This window comes from Prinia subflava, chromosome 1, assembly GCF_021018805.1.
Source record: "Prinia subflava isolate CZ2003 ecotype Zambia chromosome 1, Cam_Psub_1.2, whole genome shotgun sequence".
In the NCBI taxonomy this organism is placed as follows: domain Eukaryota; kingdom Metazoa; phylum Chordata; class Aves; order Passeriformes; family Cisticolidae; genus Prinia; species Prinia subflava.
In genome coordinates, this window is record NC_086247.1 from 148,766,999 (window position 1) to 148,782,414 (window position 15,416).

At 40.2% G+C, this 15,416-nt stretch overlaps 1 protein-coding gene across 6 annotated transcripts in view; it reads right to left on the reverse strand.

Moving 5' to 3' along the window:
- SCN5A (sodium voltage-gated channel alpha subunit 5) overlaps positions 1–9,022 on the reverse strand; it is a 175,397-nt gene extending 166,375 nt beyond the window's left edge. For 3 of the 6 annotated variants that reach the window (XM_063416487.1, XM_063416475.1, XM_063416484.1), the window contains exon 1: positions 889–1,471. In XM_063416487.1, the coding sequence (XP_063272557.1) occupies positions 889–968 (80 nt within the window). In that variant the 5' untranslated portion in view covers positions 969–1,471. Of the gene's footprint in view, positions 1–888; positions 1,476–6,215; positions 6,335–8,031 lie in introns of those variants that run through there. The other 3 variants (XM_063416519.1, XM_063416503.1, XM_063416492.1) reach the window with 3 other exon arrangements.
- Between the last annotated feature and the right edge of the window lie 6,394 nt (positions 9,023–15,416).

A 15,416-nucleotide genomic window follows, 5' to 3' on the forward strand; every position in this document is an offset into this window, starting at 1 on the left:
GTTTTACTGTCTTTTCTTACAGCCCTGAGCAGACCAAACACTAGGCTATGGAGCAGCAGATGGGTCTGTTTATCATATGTCAGTCAAAAATAAAAAGTGTGTTCTGATTGGTTCAATGAGCCAAAATAATTGTTTAATGCACTGTAGGTTGATTAGCTTGTGCATCTGATATCTGTTTCTAAAAGGAATATTTCTAAGCAACTTAAAGAAATTAAATGGGTTTTCATTTCACTGAAGCCCCTTAACCTCTTTTAAAATTAATTCAAAAGCCCACAACAACAAAAAATAACCCCTTCGAGCAGGGCCTTTGCTATTTTTCCTGAAGGCTTGCCCAGTTAAAAAGACAGGAATTCACACAGAGGTGTTCTCAGATAATCTGATGCTCATAAAGTATTCCTGCAGTGATTACAGGGGGACACTTCTCATGCTGTGCTCAGTCCAAAATAAACTTTTGCTTCCATTAAGTTTCAGATCAGGGATAGAAGTAAGTCAGTTAAGGAAATGTTCTCTGAAATAATTCAACTTAAGCTCTATCAGTCTATTCTGACGTATCCAACCATCAAATCTCTTCCATGGGAACTGTGGAAGGCTGACCAGTTTCAAACAGGGTTGTCCCCAATAAGTGATTTCATCCAGGCACAGCATAAAAGGTGCCTTTGGCAATGAGCATAAGATTCATGGACTAAAAATGTTTAGTTTGCTTACTAAGGGAGTTTTCACAGACTGAAACAACTACCTGGAAAAACATTTTGTGAGGGCAGATACCACAGTCAGTACTACTGGGAAGAAATTAGACAGCAGCAACCAAGATGTAAATAAGGACAGAACAAAAGGAAGAGGAAGGATGAGATGAGGATGGGACAGCTGTAAACCAGCAAGGATACTTACTCAACATATTTATTCCATGACGGAGTCTCTGACTGTGCCATGAACACACAATTAGTTAAAATAGTGCACATAATAAACATGCTGAACAATGTAAATAGGCAAATTAAGGAAAACAACGCATTTGATTCAAGACTTCATAAATTTCTGTCATTTCACACAAGATGTGACAGCTCAATCACAATTTGCAAGTTGCTCCAAGAACTATAAACATTTGTTTGCAAGTGCATAAGGAGATAAATAATTATATAAACAGAAAAATGAGGGAACCTTCCCTGTTTTGTTTTTTTTTTCTTTTCCTACATCTTTTATACCTACTTTATACAGTAAACAAATGTACTGACTCTGCAGTCTTTTGAAAGCACAATACCCCAAATTTGCAGCTGTGTTGGTCAGATGACAATGTGCATAGGTGCACAACTTTGTATGAAAAGAGGGATTAGTCTCATTTAAGTATCCACAGAAAAACCTGTGTCTGCAAATTCCCATTTCATTTTTTATCCTGAAACATTTCTCAGGCAGTAGGGAAAAGTCACAAATCTGGTCTTTCTAATCTCTTTAATGGGCTTGAGGTCTTGCTTTCAGTATAAAGTTTCACCAAAAGCAGGTATGAGTTTCAGAGCACTAATTTTAAAGCTTGGTGTTCAAACCTGCTGTATGAATAGGCAGCCTTGGTCTGCACAGCTCTCTGCCTCAGCTGAGGGACCAGATTCCCTGTTTGGAGGCTAAAACAAACCTCCCCAGTGCATAGTTCACACACTCTGCTGCTAAGCTGAAACCATAAACATAAAAAGCACCCTAAATCAAATTCCTGAAATTGAAAACATAATTCATGGGATGGCTCTTCTACAGGGGCATGCTGCTTTTTGTAAAAAAAAATACAAAATATAACGGGATTCTCCTGCATCAATAACTGGTGCCATGCAACTGGGAAAATCTAACTAAAGAGTTTAAGTGTGTACAGAAAATAAGGAAAGAGGTCTGCAACAAAGTCAACAGGCAGGGACCTTCCCAGTGTGTATAACTAACACTCAAATGTAAATTTCTTTTGCCTTTTTTTGGAGAAAAAAAATGTTTCATTTGGTTTGGGGTTTTTTCACCTCTGTAGTTGAATCCGTTTGTGTTATTTTTTTGTTTGAGAATAGTGATTGAAGAATTTAGTTTCAATCCTGTGTCCTGAAATGTTTTGCATGAAATTTATCCTTTTGCAGAGCAAGAATCTCTGCTGAATACAGAGTGGAACGTTTTCCAATGGGCCACATAAGCAACTACAAGGTTAAATTGGTAGTAACCAACCTGCAGATTCCCCAGGGCCACCACAGAAAGCAGTAATTGAACTCACAGGGACAGCTCATCTCACAAACATCTTCCACTTCTGGACCAATACCTCCTACTGTATGTCTGATACCCACTCACATTAGCTTCAGATATATTTCTGTAAGTTTTGTCATTCTTGTTAACATAATTATTAAGTTCCAGCTAGCCTAGAAAACACTGGATTACTTTTTCAACTACAGTGAAATGCTATGGATGAAGCACAGGAAACCAGAGTGGTATCTTCAGCCAAACAAATAGCATATTTCAATTCCAAGCAAAAAAAATCCTCAACTGGAATTTAGGGTCACTAGTTTGATTTCTGTATGCCTGTTTCCTGGTGATATAAACTGAATCTAACAGCTTTCCCAGATGCTCACTTACAGGCAGGTGTCATCACCTCCTTATTCAAGCACCAAAGGGAACAAACCAGAGAACACGGGTTGAAAATATAAGGTTCAGCTCTGGGACAACAAACACACTACAAATTCAATCTGGGTTTCATGACCAAGCTGAAAACTACAAAGAACATAAAAGAAGGAAATGTTTCAGCTGGTTATGCACCAAAGTTAGTGGTCTGTGTTAAAGAAGAAAGAGAAAACAGGAATCCCCACAGAAGGAAACTTAGCATTCCTACCTGAAAACTAATGCAATTGTTTGTGTTAGAAAAAGTCCATGATGATGATCTACTCAGAAAGGACAAAGCAAAGAAGATAAAACTGAGATAAGCTATTTTAGCAGCATTGTCCATTGCCTATCTCAGAACTCCTATTAAATCAAATTTTCCAAAGCCTACAAACTAAATATACTAAGCTACTCATCAGGATCCTTTCTGCAATAAATTAAACCTATTCTTTCCAGTTTGAGGTTACAGAATATCCTTTGCACAAGCCGATTCTGAAAGTTATAAATTTTATCTCCTAGCACAAAGATATCGAGTCAAACGCAGCATACTTCTATTCTAGACTTCATTATGATGGATAATTGTTAATTAGCAGACTGAATACTAGAGGCTCTTTAGGTGATCATTGCCAAATTACATATAATATGTGCAAGCAAAGGTTAGTCCCAATGAATAGAATGTATAATTGGTGCTTCACAAGGTCTCATTTTGCCTTATGGAAAGTGTGCAAAATCAGATGGGAGGAAAGCTGCAAGCAGAAAATATGAACAAAGATTGGAAATTCTGTAACAAGATTATTTTTCTTTCTCTGACGCACCAGAGTCCATAACTCTAGCACCAAGAAAGGTAACTTTTGCCAAACCTCCAGCCTGGATCAGTGGTAAAGTGAGAAGAACTAGATATAAGACCCAGAAAAACTAGAAATTATAATTGCTACAGATTTTATACAAGCTAGAAAAATTCTTGGAGAAACTAAGGACACCACGGGATGATTGTTGGCTTGCAGGCAAGAACTAAGAGGAGTCTTTTAACCATAAGGCATCAAGGAAATGTTCTAGTGATTAAATCTCATTCATAGGTGGAGATAGTTAATAAAGATGTTAATAACAGCTGATAATGATGCAGAAGACAAAAAGTGTTCATCCCATTTGGGATACAATCCTGCACTCCCCATGTTCTCTGGGACAGGAATGGAGCAGGGACACCTTCTGGGAAGCCATGTGAGCCTTGGACACTTCATGAGGCCTTACAGACTCTGAATAAGAGAAGAAATACCTAGAAGGGGTTTAGACATACATTATTAGTTGTAATAAACATTACTAGGATGGTGTGGAAGTTTTTCCCCTTGGAGGAGTGTATTTTTGAAAGACTGGACTTCTCAGGCTTGGCTGGATGAGCAGTGAGCACATGGCCTCTATCCTGCTGGACATCTCAGAGGCAGAACTCCACATACAGCTATTTACCCAAGAAATGTGACCCCCACAGCTTCTTTAGAGGACGATTTTACTCTGCCCTCTCTGTTCTGTTCCACTGTTGGCCTTCATGGAGCACTCAATGGCTGGAAATTGAAAGATGGCATCCACTAAAGAAGCTGCTTCAGAAATTTACGTGACAGGGCACCATTTGCTAATGCTCCTTTTAGGTTTTTGCCCTGGGGAGAATAAAGATTGTTTGATTACAGTCACGCAAGATGATAGATCTGGTTCCCAGGGCCATGCCTGTGATATTCTCTGCTTGAGTACCTGCGGGTTCGGGCTCCTTTGTGCCTGGGATATTGACTGCCTGCTCAGCCACTTGGCCTTTGTATTTCAGGTTGATACAAAAGGTCTTTATTGACAGAAAACAAATCAGTGCCTAATGCAGGATCTTCGCTGTCTCACTGGGACTGGAGTTGTTGTCTCCTGCCTGTGCCTGCCAAAGACTGAGCTGTTGGATCTCTGTGTTGACATTATCAACACAAGGTGATAATTTCTGTCTTTCTGGAGCTAAACTTATGTTTGCATTGAGACCTGCCACTCCCAAAATTTTACACTCCCTACCTGACCATATTTCTTTCCTGACAGGTATTTTAAATGCTCTCCTCTGTGGTCTTTATCCTTGGAAGTAATATGATAAGGATTCCTTGCTTATTTATCTTCTGCTCGACTGCTCCCAAGGACAGGTAGCTCCCGTGCTACACATTCCTGTGACCCCTTGGCTTCACCAGCCAATGTAGAAAAAAGAGAGAAGACATAACAAGCCTCCAAAGCTGGAGGCAATATTCTCAATTTCCTTCTAGGAAGCTCAGTTTTCAGACTCTTCCCTTGGCCATACCTGGGCAAATGCATTGACCTTGATTAACTTCAGCAAGGCTGTGCTGAGGTAACTGTGCCTAAAAAACTTGGTTGGGCCCTAGGTATGCAGCAGCATGTGCTGCATTGTGTGCACACATAATCTGATCCACCAGCTAATCTCTCTGCAGAATTCTACAGTGTATTCTTAGTAACCATAATAATATCTTGGCTGATAACACACACTCATTTTTGCATAGAATTATTGCAATCAGAAGCTTCACCTGTTTTTCCTTTTGATAGAACATCTGTATTGTCCCCTTTTTTCTCTCCTCACTGTATGGAGTAAGAATCCAATTTATTTCCCTATTTTTTTCCCCAAAATTTGATAATTAACCGATGTTTTTAAGATGCTAACTACTTAGTATTTACTAATTCTCTGTGGTGGACATGAGCATTGCAGATGAGGGATTTCCATCATTAAAACATTACAGAATGATCAGAGCAGCATGTGAAGTCTTTGAATTATCACTGCCTGGTCTCCCATGTGCACCCTAGAGAAAGCAGCCAAGTCATGAAAAAAGGTGTGTTTTTAGTAATGTTCACACAAAGCTGAACATTTGGGTCAGTTTGGCCTTCCAGAGAGATGTGACTATGTCAGCATATAATGTTTCTGGGGTTGTGTGAAAAAAACAAGCCAAAACCAACCACTGCAGTGTGTCTTGCATGACTTCAGAACTGGAGCTACAGGAAATCAGGCACTGCCTTTCCACTGGAAGGCCCAGCAGGACAGCCTGTGCCTTTTTTCTTTGTTGGATAACATACCCAAAAAAACAAACTAGAAAAGAATCAACAAAACAATTTTTTAAATATTCTGTTTCAGGAGAAAAAATAACTCAGATCTGAAGCAGTCCAAAATTAAATTGTGTCTGCAGACAGTGTCACTGAGTTTTACCTCTGGGAGGGATTGCTGAAGTGCTTGGTAGCAAAGCTCTCCATCAGTGCAGATGTCCCCTGGTTCCCTTCCTTTCTGAGCTACTACACTTTCCCTTCAGTAAAGATGATCACTCCCTTCCCATCTTTTAATCCTGAGCAAACTCACCAGACCCTCCAGTGCACTTCACATTCTCTGATGCCAGCAGTATGATACACTCATTTTTATAGCTCACATAACAATATGAAATGAAACAAACCGAAAATCCAAGTGCATTTCTGCTTGTGCAGGCAAATTCAGCCAAAAGATTTAAAACTGCTTAATGAAATAAAATGGTTTCTGACTTCCATTCATCTGTGTTTAAAACCCATATAAAATACACGAGGAGGAAAATCAACAGAAAGGATATGAATGTACCAAAATTTTAATTGCTGCTCTTCTGATTGGATGGAAAGGACTAAGTATATACAAGGCAGGAGTGGCACTAAATCGAAAGATTGTCTTCCCTTTGTTCAGTACTATAAATGTCTGGAAAACAAAACAGAAAATGAGAACATTCAGCATTTGCATTTATGCTCAGCTTTTCCAGCCCACATCCCACTGGGAAATTCCTGCCAGCATCCCATACTTTTTCCCCCATCCCAAAATCCTTCTCACTTGGTGAAAAGTTTTGTCCAAGGTCTTCCCTACAGAATTGACTGCCCTGTTGTAATATTCCAAGTATTTTTTTTTTCTTCAACCCTTAGTGGATCCTGTTACATGACCTCCAGCATGGGGTTGGGAAGAGAGCAGAATTTAATTTAAAAATAAATTTTATTTTATTTTAAAATAAAAATTACCTGGAAACTAAAATGTGGTGGAAGGAATTAAGTGATGCTCTTCTTCCCAGATGCTGTGGGTCCCACTGTTGTTGATCCAGCCTCTCTATTTGAACACTTTATTGCTCTCAATTTTGTCTCACCAAGTAAAAAGTTGCAGGAGGCACAGTTCCACACTAGGATCTGACCTTGGCACTGAAGCACTCTCGTTGTGCTTAGATTAATATGGCCAGAGAAAAACAATTCTCTGAGTTCTCTTAAACCCCAAACAAAAGTGAATTGCATGCTGACCCAATCTGCAGAGCTCTGAAGGTGTCCCACCATGCATAGAGGAACTATTATTCACCCAGAGACAGAATTGAGACACCCAATATATAAAATCTAAGCAATTCACACACCTTGAGTCTAAAAACTTCAAGGCACTAAAACGGCAAATCTATATCCTGTTGCTTATGCCTGGGGATGTAGGCAAATTAAATGTTAAATTAATTCTGGCCCTTCCAGGTAAGTAATCTATTTGTCTTTATCCATTTAACATTTGTTATGTAGCTGTAGCACCTACCTCTACACTGTTCTGCTAGAAGCACCATTATGGCCATATTAATTCATTGTTTACAGGAAATAGCACAGCCCAAAATCAGAAACAGCAGTACCTGAAAAAACTGGAAGCTGCCTAAAAATACACAAGGCTGCCATGCTTTATTTTGTCCTCTGTTTTGTGAAATGCTTGGAAAGGGGAACAAACTGTAGTAAGCAAGCAGCCCAGCTCTGCTGTCAGCAGCCTTTTGACAGAAGCTGTTTGCACTGCTGTGGCTTTGGTCCAGCCCGCACGTGATCCCTCATCAGGTGATGCTCGCTTTGGGACAAAGTTCACCATTCTGCAAAGTGCCAGCACTGCACATGCTGCTCACACCTCCCTTCAGCTCTGTTTTGGTCATCTCAAACGGAGTTTTGCTCTTCCTCAGCAGGAAAAGAAGCACTGCTCTCCAGGAATGGTTGTGAAGGTGGCTCCTGCTCTCGTGCAGAGTGCTCGCACAAGGCTCAAGTCACCCAGCAGCCCTTAACATTAAGGGGCTTAAGTGATAAACAACAGACCTGTGAAGCCACAGCTCATGCAGAAGGCAAGATAGGGCAGATAAAAACCTCTGGCTTCAATTAGCTCTGCTACCGCTCTGCTCATTTCAGATTTTGTATATTCATACTCAGGGCTATCTGAAAACACACACGTTTCAATTATGCTTTTTATCCCTCTCTGCCCTCCTGCTTAGACATTTTCTGGGACATTCTGATTCTTAATCTGGGAAAGAAATATTTTTACTGGCTGTGGAAAGGTAGCAAACAGAGCACTCAAACCAGGGGCCATGCTTTAGCAAAGGCAGAGGGGCAGGACAGAGTGTTGGGGCTCACCTTACGATCATTGTAGAAAGGGTCGATGTCCTCCAAGGGCTCCCCAATGAGCTCTGGAGACACAGTCCCATAGATATCGGGCAGCTTCTTGCAAGCTTGCAAGTCAAACTGAGGCTGAGGTTTCTCTTCCTCGCCCAGCTGCTCTCTGTATTCCTGCTTGGCATTCCTTGCCAGCTTCTCTGCAATTCGCTTCTCGATGGCAGCCAAGGACTCGGGCGTGAACCGGTGGAAGCTGTTAGTACCCGGTGGTAACAAGAAGTCAGCCATCTTTTCATCCTGCTCTGTCTTTACTGGTCTTTACTCCTAGTAGTGGAAACAGCTGAAATTAAAAAAATAAAAGTTATCAAAAGTTAGTGCCACGGGAAAAGCGAGAAGACCAAAGCCATCAGAATTTTTAAAAAAATCAAAAAAACCAACCAAACAAACAAATAAAAAAACCCTCAAAAAACCACTCAACCCCCAAGTAACTTGTTATGCATTATCAGGAAACTCTTCATCTGTTTTTATGTGGTTAATAGAATATCAAGGAAAACAAAAATGACCGAAATTTCAATAAGGAATCACACATGACCAAATCTGAACAGACTCTATAGATAGACTGCGGAATATTCCTCAATTCTTCAGTCATTTGGGACCCTAAATCCAGACTAAGAAGTCACTTAGACTCACACAAGCTTAAGCTTCACGGGAAGCCAGAGAGATTCAGATTCCTAACTCATTTTTGAAAATGCAGCTCTGGGAGTGGAAGAACAATGTTCCTAAGATGACTGCAAGGCAGATTTAAACCAGCCGATGTCCAGCCACATGATGCAAAACCTAAAAATGCCCCAGCTGTTCTATTCCAAATTTAAAAAGTGAAGGGTGAAGTTTAGATTTTTAAATCCCACAAAAATTCTTCATAATCTCTGTCTTAGGCTTGTGTAACATAATTTAAATTTTCCTTTGGGCTAGGAAATACCATCTTCAAGATACCTCTCTGGACTTTTGAGCATTTTCTTTTCCTCCTCGCCCTAAAATCTGAAGGATGATGGAAGTCCAGATATGTCTGGAAAAGCTCTGGAACCTTCATGAGAGCACGTCAAGCTTCCAAGATGCTGAATAGCCACTGCTGCCAGTTTGTCCAATTTGTCTGAAAACCAGGCTCCTTTCATCCAAGACCAATTTGAACATCCAGGAGTTGGACTCGATGATCCTTGTGCTTTCCAGCTTAGGATATTTTTTTATTCTATGATTCTAACCCAAACCTGTGAAGTTTGATCATCTTGTCCTGATGGTACTTCAATGTTAAAACACTTCCAGTCTCTGCCTGAATGAAAACAAGCAAGAATTGCCACATCTCTTCAACTTACATGAATAAAGCCAAGCGTGAAAAGCACAGCCGAACAAAAAGCCTTCTTGTATCTGCACTAAACAACATGGATAGCTGTGAAAATTAATGTAAAACTACTGTTTGAAAAAGGCTGAAGCTTATCCCTGTTCTAGTAGCCTGCACAAATCCATCCAAGTTCACTGAAGCTGTATTTTGCAATTTAAAGTGACTTTAGAGCCATGTTTTTCCAGCGAGAGAAGGCCTCACTCCGCAACAATTAAAACTCATTTCACAGAAGAAACACAGACCTTGTATTTTTGCCACCACCAGGCCATTCAAACTCAATCAGAATACACTCTGGTGACAAACAAAATAGTAGATTTTGAGGTGGGCTACCCTCTTTCATTCAGCAACGTGTGCAGGATCCCGTTCTTTGTTCAGCCACAATCGTTGTTTTCTGCTTTCACATGGTATTTGTCTATTTACAACGGATCGTTCCAGATAGTTTGCATCTATTAGGCTCTGTGATGACAACATTTTTGTTAGCAAACAAGACTCTAACTGGACTCTGCATGACAAACAGCATATTTATTGACTCAATTTCTCTGAGTAAAGGACGCTTTCAAATAAGTACTGTCTCTCCTGTTCTGACTTCATTTTAAAATGAATTCATTAAATTGTCATTGATCACAGCCTATCACACAGGAATGATTTACTGAAGCTTGTACATTATGCTCTGAATTACTGTTGGTTTGAGCAAGCAGGGCTAAAATGAATTAGCCTTCCCGGAGTTTGGGATATTCTGACCTTCTTCTTTTGTTAGGTTTATTCTCCTTTTTCCTGTCCCCTCTCCCCTCCGTGTCATTTGTTTTATCCTCTTCCTCCTGAAAAACAGGAAATTAGAAGCTTTCCCACAAATCGAGTTTCTTATTTGCGACTTTGTGACTCAGCACCAGTGCGAGCAAATGGAATTTCACTTTCTATAAATGACATCAATACAGGTGGCCAGAGAATTCTCCGAGGTTTTTTTTGTCCTTTCCATTTTTGTTTCTCCAGAATGAAACCTGTCTCAGTGCTGGAGGGGACAACAAAAGCCAGTGGCTGGTCAGGAGTGCTGGAGGGGCACAGACGAGGTCTCTGAGCTGGAGATGTTGTGGGCTGCTGGTTGAGGTCCAGATGATCACGAGCTCATCAAGGCAGTGAAAGGGGAATGATTGTTTGCTTTTCCTACTAATATGAGAATGGAGAAACTTCCAATGAAATCCCAGAGCAGTGGCAAAAGGTCTATAAATGATTGTAAAATACAAGTTGCTTCCCCTGACTTAGGAACTTGGATGCAAGCAAGGAAGGCTAAAAAAGCTTGTCCTATTTTAACACTCTTCCCAGCCTAAAGAAACCCATCCTCTGCTGTTGTGTGCTTTGTCCATACTTCCATACTGTCCACAGTGTCCATACTTTGTCTCAGACTTCCTTAAACACTTCCAAGAGCAGCCATTCTGGCAACAGAACCACTCCATTTTTTTAAAAAAAAGAGAAACAAAAGAAGGATAGGGGATGGTGAGGGAGATAAAATAGTCCAAAAAACCTAATCAGTATCAGAAGTTTTAATTATTTTTTCAAAAGCGAATTATTTTTGCTAAAAGCTCTCTCTCATTAGAAAATGGAATCAAATTCAAACTGCTCAAAACAAGATCTTTTCAATTTTATCTACAAATTCCAGAAAGGTAGCTGCCTAGAAAGAACTGGAAAATCCTACACAAACCTCATTAGAGCTTTTGCTAGTCATCTATTTAATTTTGCTTTTTAAAAAACAAGGGTGCATTTCAGCACCCTTACAATTGAAAATTCATGACACATTTTGTCTTCATATTGTATATAAGCTAAAGTTCCACATTTTAATACATATATATTTAGCACAATTCTTTTTTAATTTCATATGCTTTCAGGAAATGGACTAGTTGATTTCATGGAACCTTTCTATGTCTAATTTCTTTTAATCTGTGAATTGCAAACATTTCTACAAATAGCCAGGGTTAGCCCAGATGTTTCTTAAAAGGGTAAGAAAGCACTACAAGTTAAAAAGGGAAATCATCAATGACTGAACCAAAGAGCTGGAATGCCATTTCTTTAGAGATAATAGCTGTTGTGACTCACGTGTTTACAATATGAGCCTGGATTTTTCCATTCCTCACAGGCATATTTTTGAAGTACAAGGCTTCAAACACATTGTTTCTGTGATATCACCACGCACAGAATGAAAATTTCCCTCTTGCTTTGTCAGTTAGCATTGGTTGTTGCTGATAAAATGTGCTGGTTATGTAAACAAAACGTGCGTATGAAAATAAAGCACTAAGATGAATTTTTTCTCCAGTGTGGCAAGAAGTGAGAGCAGTACAAACAAATTAGGTATTGTTAGTACCTGTATTTATTCGGAAAGATAAATGCTGTTTTCCACTGCAGTTTTAACCTTACTGTCATGGGCTTCAGCCACTCCAGTTCAAAATGTTTTTCAGGTTCTCAGAACATCACCTGCATGTCCTGCAAGTCCCTCTGTTGTACCAAGGACTCATGAGCTTATATTTTAGACATTTGGCAACAGTAATAAAGGACTCAAACATGAAGATCAAGGTTGTGAAAATGTCTTTTACAGGCTAAAGGCATCAGACCTGCTCATCTTGAGTAGGACTGTCCTCATTTGCTGATCTCCACCACGCCACTCAGGCGGCTACTGCACACCACAGGCTGGACACAGGGATGTTTGCACTGCAGCTCTGTTAGTCCAAACTCTTACAAAACACTAATCCTGGAGCCCTAAATTCTCCTTTTGTTTAAGAAATGTTTGTGATTAAAGCAAGATTTTGTGCTCCTAACTGCTGTGGTAACACGAACAGTCATGTGGATGGGTTTCTTTTCAATATTTGAGATAGATGGAGCACAGTCATCTCTCCCCCACACACACTCCTTTTCCATATAATCTCTTTGGCATTTTCCTTTGACCTGCAGAGGACAGCAAAACATGAGAATAATAGGCTAGGGAAATAAAGAACAGAGCACTGACACATCTAATTTAACGTCACTGCTCTAGATTAATATATTCATATGCGTAAATTTACACATAAACACAAATACCTAATCAGATTTAAAAAGACTACAAGTTGATATGGGATGGCATGGAAGTTTTATTCCAGCCATGAAGTAATGGCCTTATGGAGAATTGATTTTAATTCACATCAAATAACGACTTTTTGTAAAAATATCAAGAAGCTAAAGGAGTCTAGGTGACCGAGACATACTTCATAATTTTACTGACAACAAACACACAAACAAACAACCTTTTGAGACTTAATCCGCTCATATTTATACCACAGTTCACGTTCCACAGTGAGGAGGTGTCACGGGAAATTCTCTTTTAACTGAGAATTTTCAGTTGCTGTTAGCACACACTTTGAGGGCCTGTGTGCTCACATCAAGACAGTCCTCAAAATTTTACACAGCGCCCTCATTACTTCTGCTTAAGCTGATATTTGGTTTGTTTCTTTTTTCTCCAACAGGCATCAATTTTCAGGACCACAAACAATGGGTGTTTTTGTAGCACGTGTTCTTAACACATACAATCAGCCACATCTCCTGCTGCCATAGATCAGCACAGCTCTGCCCAGGGAAGTGATCTCTTAGGACCCAGAATATTTGACTAGAAATGTTTCCTTTAAAAAGAGCAGCTTCACACCAGAGCATGAACACCAGATAGTGTGTAATTGAGGTATTAAACTGATGGCCTAGAAGGTAACCAAGCTTGCAGAGAGCTGGGAAACCCTGAGCTTTTTGCACCCTGTGAAGGCAATCTGCAGGTGCTTGTTCATCCAGAAACATCTTGTTGGGTGAGCTCCGAGGTGAAGGTGCAAAAAGGGCTGGTGGGGCCCAGGCAGGCTCCCGTGGCTGGTCTGCAGGGGAAAACTTCTGTATTCCACAAAAACCTGATGCAAATGGTTGAAATGTTTAGGTCCTGGAGTTCTCCTAGGCAAAGCACAGTGTTGAAACCTGTTCAAGCTGACACAGGAGGAGACATGAGCCTGAGTTCCTCTTGCTGCCCCATCACAAGGCAAACCTGCAGGCTGATGTGACATTGCACAACACATTTCCCAAAATGAGCCCTCCTGTTCACCACGAATGCTGACCAGGGGCAGAAATGAATATGGAAGAGAACTCATTGCATTCAAATTGTTGGGAAAAACCAAACCACAACAGCACAAAACATCCAAAATAAACTTCAGAGTCACAGACCCACAGGCCTTTTGTCACGACCAGCTCTGCCTACGCAGAATCTTCTTTTAAATTCAGTTTAATGGGTTTTGCTGTCTCCTCACTCATCAGAGTCATGGCATTCTGACATTGCCAATGACTTATTGAAAAAATAAAGTCTTCAGAAAGCCAACATGTGCTAAAAGGAAATGAATTCAGAATATTTGATCCCTACATTGAAAGGGTATTTGGGGATGACAAATGCTATGCCAAGAATTAAATGCTGGCACTATGTCTTCTCTTATGATAAAATATGTATTTTTAGTGAGCTAAAAATATTCTGCTTTCTTTGCAGGTGTTTTTATTTCAAATTACTCTGCAACTAAATGACATAAATAAGCAAGAGGCAAGCAGTACATCATAGTTACCAATGCACATCTTCATATTTTGCTGACTATTGTAATTCTTTGCACCCAACAGGTTTTCATGTCTATTTTAATTAACTAGAAATTGCCCTCAGAGTTATTTTCCTGTAAACTACACAGATTTTATATCCAGGGAAAGATTTCTCCTTTGCTACTCTGAACCAACAGAGCTTGGAAAGAGCTACCAAGAAAGAGGGATGTTTTCATCTCAGGATGCAGTCACTAGCTTCTGAACAAGAAATAAGAAATCTACAGGAAACCCCCATGTTGTGCCAAACATAATACACAGTGCTGAGACCACTAGGTGCTTTGAATGCTCACATGAATAAAATAGATCAAATCTGGTCCATTTTATTCACAGAGAGTTTGTAAAGACATAAAGATGGATAAAGGAAGCTGTAAAACAGCTATTAAAATTTATTCTGCTGCCATTATGGAATAGCTATGCCACAGAAAGAAGGCAGCTTTAGACTAGACAGCAAAATCTTGGCTGCATGCTTCCAGGGAAGAAGGAGCCATGTCTGGAAAGCTGTCTGATGTATTACCAGAGTTATAGGTATGGCTTTCCTGATCCTCTCCCATCTAAGCTATGGAGACACATTTCATCAGCAGAAAACAAACAGACCCATAAAAGCCAATCATCAGAACTGACATGTTTACATTAAGAGAGATGGATGAAACTCTGTAAGCAAAGCCAGGCCCTCTTTCACAATGGTAGCACTGAATTAAGAGACAAACATGACATAACAACTAAACTTCATTTTTAATAGCGAATAGAGCGATTTAGGTTTTCCCTTTTTCAAGTGGCAGCAACAAAAAAAGGCTGAGGTGAAGGGTCAAGAAAAAATTGGATGTGAAAGGCTGGGGAGACAGACTCAAACCATACAAATGAGGCTGTGGGAGGTGGCAGGTCCCCCTGCTGCACCTGGCTGACATGAGGTGAAACAGCAGGTCCTGGCAGTCTGCAACAGCACTCTGCTCCACAACCACTTCCTTCACCAAACTCCACCCTATCCATCCACCCCCAACACACCCAGCTTCCCATCCTTCTCCACACCTCTGTCCTTTTCCTATGCCTTAGCCAAGACAATTCTCTCATCCTCCCACATACTTTATTCTAGGCAAACATAACCTTTCCACAAAACTGTTCTTGCCCACAGCAATAACTCTCAAGTGACATTCACACCAGTTCTGTGAGATTTTGTCACCACTACGTTATTCTCCTCTTTGTTCCACACAAAGCACCTCTGTCTATGATGGTGGGTGACCCTGGACAAGGATGAAGGGTCTCTGTGGTTTTTGGATAATGTTTGGTGTTAACGGAGCCCCGGCTACTGGCAAACAGTTTCACTCCTTTGGCAACAAAATACAAATGAGAAGGAAAAAAAAAAAAAAAAAAAAAAAGGCACAGA